Below are 7,605 nucleotides of genomic sequence, written 5' to 3'. Positions count from 1 at the left end.
ACCACTGCAGTCATGTACAGTTGTGGCAGGACTTTTATGGAGGTAAAGCGTTTTTTTGTTTGTTTTTTCCTCTTTTAAGAAATACTGAGTAATAGTGTTGTGTTGTAATCCTAGACCTGTTTCCCTTGGCTTGGAAAATCTGGCAAAGCCACATCTTTGCCCAGGGAGCACACCCGGCATTTTGTCAGAAACAGCAAATCTCCCTTTCAAGTATTTCAGCTTTTCCTTAGCGGTCAGGTAGAGCACGGGGCATTAGGTTTGTGTTTGCCCTAAATTCTGCCCTGGAGGAGAAAACAAATCTACTGAAAGCAGAGGTAGAGGCATGGGGAGTGAGGGGTGGGGCGGGATGAGGGGGTTCTCTCTCTTCTCCAAACCCCACACCTCTTCGCTATGACTTGTGCTAGAGAGAAGCTTTTCAGTCTGTGCCATCACGAAGCAGAAGCCTCAACACCTGCCGGCACATCGATGGAGTTTTCCTGCCCTTCTCTCGTGGCAGGGAGTCCTCCGAAGGCTTGACCTACTGTGTTTCAGTCCTTTTTTTTTCCCTCCTTTTTCCATAGGTGCCCACTTGTGGTCGGAAGGGAATTAAATAAACATGGTAGGGAGAGGAGTGGGGCGGGGACTAGAGGGAGGGAGAGTTCTGGCACGACCTGAGGCTGGGAGTTGGGGGGGAGGAGGGAGGAGGAGGAGGAAAGGAAGAGGGAAGCGTTTATCTTGTAAGAGGGACTTCTTCCCGCTGATCCAGGGAGACTGAAGATGCTTTGCTCAGTACCGAGGGCGTAAAAGTGAGGAAAGAGTCCGTCCTGGTGGTGGAGGAGCAGGTAAAGTCTGAACCGGAAGGTCTCTGTGCAGCCAGCCCGTTGGATGGGCCTGTGTGGCAAGCCAAGCAGGAGCAGGCGCTGGTTCCTGATGCTCCCCCCAGGCCGTGGCCCGGGCCCGGATACAGGGAGGGGTGGCGGAAGGCGCACAGCAGTTCGGGCCGAGGGTAGGGATGGGACAGCACCCGAAAGGTATCCAGGGGCCTCAGTGGGGTGCTGAACGGGGTGGCGGCCGAGGCCGAGGTGGCCCCGAGGCCCATGTGGGAGTAGTAAGGAAGGGGCAGGTGGGACGGAAAGGGGTAGGGCAGGTTGCCCGTGGCCGCCGCGTGACTCATCATGTAGGTGTAGAAAGCGGGGTCGGCTGGGTGAGGCCAGGTCATGGCCAGCCGCTGCCTCTTGTCCTTCATCCGTCGGTTCTGGAACCAGACCTGGGAGATAGGTGGCACAGAGGAGGCTTTGAGTGAACGACGGCAGGAGCCACGTCTCCCCTCTCCATCCAACCACCGACCCTCCCAATCCCCAGGAGAACCGGCTCCAGCCGACGTTGGTGACCCAGGAGCCCGTGCTCCGAGATCCTGATCGGGGTGGGGAGGATGTGTGAGCTCACTCTGGTCGGGGTGGGAAGGGAGCCCAGGTGAGCTCACACATCCTCCCCACCTAAAGCCCCTCCAGCTCGAGTCAACAAAGTTGGGGTGTTCAGCTCAAAGCCTGGGTGGCCCCCCTAGTAAAGTGGTGGGGCTAGGTTGAGGCTTGATTTTCACTCTCCATCAAAGCATGTATTCCCAAACCGCCTTCCCGGCATCCTCTCCACACAGACCGAACCACAGTCCTGCAGAGGCCTGAAGTTTTGCTCCGCACCCGGGGAAGACAGAGGGAGTGGAGTGTGGGAGGCTTGAGCATTGAGGGAGGTTATTTTCACAGGACATTTCTCGCTGCTACCACTGGTACCTGCTGTCTGAAGGAGCAGGGCTAGGTAGCGACAGAGATGCTTACACTATTCCCGAAGCCACAACGTCCTGGATGGAAGTGGGTTGTCCTGCCGTTCCCAGCCTCCCCCACCCAAGTCCCCTCTCCCCTCTCTGCCCCTTGACCTGCTTGACCTTGGGGCCGGGCCGGGCCCAGGCGGGGAAAACGGTAAACGAGAGCGCTGGGTGAAGAAGCTCGGCCTCTCACTTTCATAGCGGGCTCGCTGAAAGCTGGCTCCCGCAGCGCCTACCTTGATAGTGGTCTCTGGCAGGTTCAAGGCGGCCGCCAGCTCGCATCTCCTGGGCCTCGACACGTAGTTTTCCCGGTAGAACTCCTTCTCCAGCCGGGCGATCTGCTCCCGGGTGAAGGCGGTGCGATAGCGGCGCATCTGATCGCTGGCGCTGCAGGCCAAAGAGGCCTGGGAACCGCCTCCCCCGCCGCCACCGCCCCCGCCGCCGCCTCCGCTGCCCTTGGGGGGCTCCCCCCCGCTGCTGGGACTGACCGCCACCACCTCCGAGCAGGGCCCTATACAGGGAGTGAGTCGAAAGCAGACACACACTGCATGACCCTGGGGAGGTTGGAGAGGGGAATGAATCGCCCCGGGGTGCCCCCTTCCCCAACCAGAGCCGTCACCCCGGATCCCCCGCCCCGCACTGTGGCCCCGGGGACGGTTGATTCTGGGTGGGAGGGAGGGAAGGGGTAGCAGAGAGAAACGACAACCCCGGGAAAGAGGCTCGGGGGTGTCAAATTCTTTCGAGAGGTGAGCCCCGGAGAAATCACCGCCCCGGCCTGTCTCTGCGGACAGTTACAAGGCCGTGTGTGTGTGTGTGTGTGTGTGTGTGTGTGTGTGTGTGTGTGTGTGTGTGTGTGCGTCTGTGTGAGCGTGTGAGTGTTTGTCCTGGGGACTCACCACTTAGGTACTCACAACGCCCCTTCCCCCCCCCACCAACTCCCCCGCCCCTTCACCCCCGCCGGCTCAGTATGTACCTGATAAAGCTCCTTTACTTCCTCCTACCTGTAATTGACTTTAGTGTCTGTCTCCCCGGGTAGATTGTTATCTCTTCCAGGGCAAGAATCGAGTCGACCAATTCTTTTGTACTCCCCCATGCGCTTAGGACAGTGGTCTGCACATAGCAGGCTCTCAACAAATCGAATATTGATGGAGAGCTGATCGATTGGTGGACGGATTGGCCAAGCGGGTTCTAGATGTGTGTGAGTGTTCTAGGCTCGTAAATCTGACAGCTGTGTGTGGGCCTACTGAGCGTGCAACTGCACTGCCTGGTTTTGTGTATATTGTGGGTTTGTGTGATGTTTCATATCTCCCCAACCTTAACTCTCTCCTGAGGGTTGAATCTCTCCCTAGCAGTCTCCCCCTTCCTCTGTCCCCCTTCTCTCTCTCTCTCTCTCTGTCCCCTCTGCCAGAATCCAAGACCAGATAATGGCAAAGCAAAAGCTGCGGGCGGGCGACCCAACCCAGGAGATCCATCTTTCCTTCTGTAGCAGGCCCGGGGCTTTGGGATCATGTCATGGGGGACCCCCCTTTCCAGGTGATGAGCCCCTGGGACTGGGCCGTCACGAACCCCCGCGGGCGCCGCACTAGCTGAGGGCCTGGTGACCGCTCTCTCAACTTTCGGCTGGGCAGAAAAGAAAAAAGTGTGTGTGTATGGGGGGGAAGAGGGGTTCCCCTCCTCCCTTTTGGGGGTGGGGAAGCGGGAGTGGGAGGGCTATGAGGAGGGGTAGGATGTAAGGCCTGAGCTGGCGGGGGCGGGGGGAAGGGCTGGAAGCTGTCTTGGCTTTTCAAATGCACCCGGGTCTCATTGTGTCCGAGACCAAAGGCCATTCTCTCATTGGGACCATTTCCGAGCTGGCGCCACCGAGACCTGGAAGTGACAAGGTAATTCGGACCTCTAACCAACGTGCAAAGAGGACCCACGGCTGCACCTTGGGCAGCCCGGAGTCGGCGGCGATTTTACGGTTCTTTATGGGCGGCTTCCGCGCTCATCCAGCCTCATTGCACCCCGCAAGTCACAAACAACTCGCCGCTCGGCAGCTTCCCCAAATCGTTTGATCTTGCACACTCGTCCCGGGAAAGGTGTCTGTCTCCCGGCCTCAGTGGAAAAATTACACACAAGCCTGGGGGTGGTGGGGGACAAGAGGGGATGGGGAGGAGACCCAGGACTCTCGAAGGGGAAATAACCAAGGAGGGTGGAGGGACAATCGGCCCGGAGCGGGGGGGGAAACGGGCAAGAAAGAGGGAGTGAGAGCAGGGCTCCCTCGTCAGCAGGAGGCCCGGCCCTTCTCCAAGGCGCATGGATGCCCCATCCCAGATGGGAGACCAGCTTCGTCCTTGCCCTGGGACGGACCTGAGAGTCCCGAGGGGAGGTCGGGTGGCGAGGAGGGATGGACTGGGGGGGGGGGGGGCCGGGGGAGCCGGGAGAGGAGGAAAGAGAGATGGGGTGGGGGTGGGGGGAAGCGGCGGGTACCTTTGCTGTGCTGATACTCGGTGTTCCCCGTGGCGCAGTCCGGGGTGCAGCTCACCTCGATTTCTTCATAGAAATCCGACTCGGTGTCCGAGCTGCTCTGCTGTCCTTTGCCGGAGACGGCTTCCGGGGGCGGCTGCGGGCCGGCCCCGAGCACGGCCGACCCCGCTGAGCGACACTCGGGGACCGTCCCTGTCCGCCCGGCCGCCACCGCCGCCTCTTCCTCCTCCTCCTCCTCCTCCTCCTCCTCGCCTCGTTCCCGAGTCGCCAAGGGGCCAGACCGGGGGCTCAGGCAACTCCGGTGGATCATCTTCTCCTGCGGCTCAGGAGCCGGGCTCCCCACTGCTTCTGACAAATTAGATACCCTCTTGCCAACTAGAGTGCCAAGTTGACCTCCTTCCAGAAACATCACCATATCCTTTCTGTTCTCCATCCCGGATCTCTTTTCAGAAAGGGGGGGATAAAACGCCCAAAGCAAAACCACAGCCCTCCGAATTCCCAATCTCCAGAAACCCAGCAGACTTTTTTGCCTCCGATGCCGAGAAGGAGAGAGCGAGAGCGAGCTAGAGAGGGGGAGAGGGGGAGAGAGAGGGAGAGAGCGAGGAGGAGCGGGGAGATAGGTCACCTTGTGATGCGATCGCTTCGCTGTGCGGTACTGGCTCTGGGAGGGATCACCATTGCCCTCTTCTTCTAAGCTGTCATCCTTAATGGTGCAATCGTCATTACAGTACCACTGGTGACGCCACTCATTGATTGCAAGTGGATAAATAGAAACGTCTGCCACGGCCAAGATGAAAGGAGAGTCGGAGCTAATGGCTCAGTGGTGATGCACCAGGTGTGGGACTTGAATGGGAGGAGAGTGTGAAAAGAGAGAGAGAGAGAGGAGAGGCAGAGAGACAGACAGAGGGAGATGCAAATGGCATTTAACCGAAAAGAAACTTACGAGCTGAAAGAGTTCCGCAGGGAAGCCTTTACTTGATAATTCAGTGACCCTTTGTTTTTTTTTCTTTAGTTTTGTGTTTTCGGTAAAAACCAGAGCCTTGATCTAACATTAATGAGAAGAGAGGATCCATAGCTGCATTTTAGAAGTGTGAAGATCCGCTTTCAAACCTCTTCATCTGATGCATTATTTAGATGTTTGCCACCAGCTTGCTAATCTCACACAAGGCTTGAAAGAATCTTTACAAGAGCAAGAAAAAGGAAACGTATAGAATTTATTCTGGGTGTGCTGGCAAGAAAAGTAGTAGCCTGGGGTAGGCTCTTCCAATGCGCCTTTTTTCACCCCCACTTCTAGCAAGCTGCATTTAGCTTTCAGATAATTGGTGCTGAAACAAATCTTTGCTGTTTATATCGCCCTGGCGAATTTTAATATGACTTCTTGTTCCTTGCTGCTGAGCCAAAATAACCATTCCTGTGAATTGTTTTTTCTGTTTTAGGTGTCTCTAGTGCCCAGCAGTTCCTGCTTCGACCTGCCAATAATCTCTGTGGGTCCCTGAATTTCAGGTATTTGTATACGTGTGTTTCACAGTGAATAATGTCGTGCTTATACTAGAAAATTATTATACCAAGAGAAAACGAACTTTCTTGGAAAACGTAAATCGACACTGACAGTGGCAGCTTCAGTGCCCAACGCCCAACGTTTCAGTGACAATTTACTGGGAATTTTCCGGCAAAATGAAGGCGTTCTGGTCACATGTCTATACCTCCCTGTATCTGGAGCTCCCTACCGGGGCTGGGGTTTGTTAGCAAACTGCATGCAAGGGGCAAATTTCGCGTCCTGAATGATATCTTCCACGCAGCCCAAGTTCTCATTTCTTTATTGTTTTTCCTCTTGTTAGGTTTCGAAAGTGTGATTTCCTTCCGTTTACAAAGAAGGTCACACTCTATGTGGTCAAGAGAGGGTTGAGGTTTCCACAACGTCGGTTCGGCTCTTACCAGCTGAGCACATCTGTGACAGCGCCGTTTCACGCAACGCACCTTCCGTCGGAAGAATTAGAAAAGCTCTGGGGAGTGTAGGCTGAGGGCTCAGGGTTTCAGTCACAACGAGAGGTGGAGGTTATCGTGATAGAGAAAGGACAGGTCTGTTAAATAAGGAGTGTGTGTGTGAGTGTGTGTGTGAGTGTGTGTTAAAAGTCAAGAGAACTGGATCATTGTCAGCGCTGCAGAGTTGCTTCTCAAAACTTGGCCAGGAATGAGCCGAAACTACTCCCGGCCTTTTTTAGGAGACCGCGGGACTTAACAGTCTCCTTTTATTCCTCTTCCATTTTCCTGAAAATCGTAGACATAACAGCGTACAAAACTGACGACCTGACCAAGCGTGGTAAGAGGACTACAGAACTGCTCTCCTCGTTCTGGTGTAGTGGGGAGAAAAGGGAGAAGGAGAGGAGGGGCGGGGGGGAGGAGGATATGGAGGGGTGGGAGTGTGTGTGTGAGAGAGAGAGTGTGTGTGTGTGTGTGTGTGTGGTTGACAGGCCTCTGGCCACTAGGATCCCCTCTCCCCGGCATTCAGGGGCTCCTTCCCAACCAAATTAGCGGAGATGGCTCCTCTTCCCCAAGTGGGATTTCACATTCCCATCTTCTGCAGTGGAGGAAACTCCTTAGGGTTTTGTTTGTTTGTTTTTAAAGTTGAAGAAAGGGAGGGGGGATGTAAAGAAAACTGAATTAAGGTGGGGAAGAGTCCAAGGAAAAGGGAGTGCTCTGTTCCGGTTTCCATCTTCCCCCACATCAGAAGGAATTCCATTTCACTGGCAAAATGTTTTGTGAAATGGTCTTTCCGTTGGGGAGGAGGAGGAGGGGAGGCTGTTGGGATGTGCTGCAGCCTTGCCTTGCCTGAGTTGACAGGAGAGAGGGCCCGGGGAATGAGCTGGCCGCCTTGGGAAATGCTCATTCAGGATGCTTAAAGGAGATTGAGGGGGAAAAAATTAAAGCATAAAGCCTAGGAAAGCTGGAGTGGAGGTTACCGCTGCCCTCTCTTTCAGGGCTAGCGTGAAGTGCCTTTCCCTCTCCCAATCTTCCTCCCTTTTCCCTTTCCCTTTCCCATTTCCTCTCCCAGTTTTCCTCCCAATTTCCCAGTCTTCCTCTCTTTTTCCTTTCCCTTCTTCCTCTTCTGGCCTCCCTCCCCTTCTCCCATACTTCCCCTTCTCCCGAGCAATCCGACCGTCCACCGGCGGTTACAGAGCCTGGCCTTAGATGAGACCCAATCGGCAATGTTTTCTCTGGTTTGGAAGGGTCTTTGCGGACGCTGTCCAGGCCGCTCCGACGTGCCCGTTTCATCTCTTGCAAATGCTCCCCTCTCCACTTCTAGCCCACTCCCCCACCCCCTAAGCTTTTTGGGACCGATT

General features: G+C 55.5%; 1 protein-coding gene across 1 annotated transcript; it reads right to left on the bottom strand.

The window, feature by feature from the left end:
- Nucleotides 1-709: 709 nt before the first annotated feature.
- EVX1 (even-skipped homeobox 1) lies at nucleotides 710-4,697 on the bottom strand. Its single transcript, XM_038759315.1, has 3 exons — nucleotides 4,268-4,697; nucleotides 2,035-2,309; nucleotides 710-1,246 (listed from the first exon to the last, which is right to left on the bottom strand). The coding sequence occupies exons 1-3, from the start codon at nucleotides 4,695-4,697 to the stop codon at nucleotides 710-712; spliced, it is 1,242 nt and encodes a 413-aa protein (XP_038615243.1).
- Between the last annotated feature and the right edge of the window lie 2,908 nt (nucleotides 4,698-7,605).

Source organism: Tachyglossus aculeatus, chromosome 2, assembly GCF_015852505.1.
Source record: "Tachyglossus aculeatus isolate mTacAcu1 chromosome 2, mTacAcu1.pri, whole genome shotgun sequence".
Classification (NCBI taxonomy): domain Eukaryota; kingdom Metazoa; phylum Chordata; class Mammalia; order Monotremata; family Tachyglossidae; genus Tachyglossus; species Tachyglossus aculeatus.
This window is presented reverse-complemented; position numbering and strand designations above follow the sequence as displayed.

Bases quoted from the DNA above. Each gene is read 5' to 3' on its own strand.
- EVX1 (XM_038759315.1), bottom strand. From the start codon at position 4,697: ATGGAGAACAGAAAGGATATGGTGATGTTTCTGGAAGGAGGTCAACTT. The intron at 2,310-4,267 runs GTACCCGCCGCT...CTCCCTGTATAG, and splicing joins CGAGTATCAGCACAGCAAAG to GGCCCTGCTCGGAGGTGGTG. The intron at 1,247-2,034 runs GTAGGCGCTGCG...CCTATCTCCCAG, and splicing joins TGCCAGAGACCACTATCAAG to GTCTGGTTCCAGAACCGACG.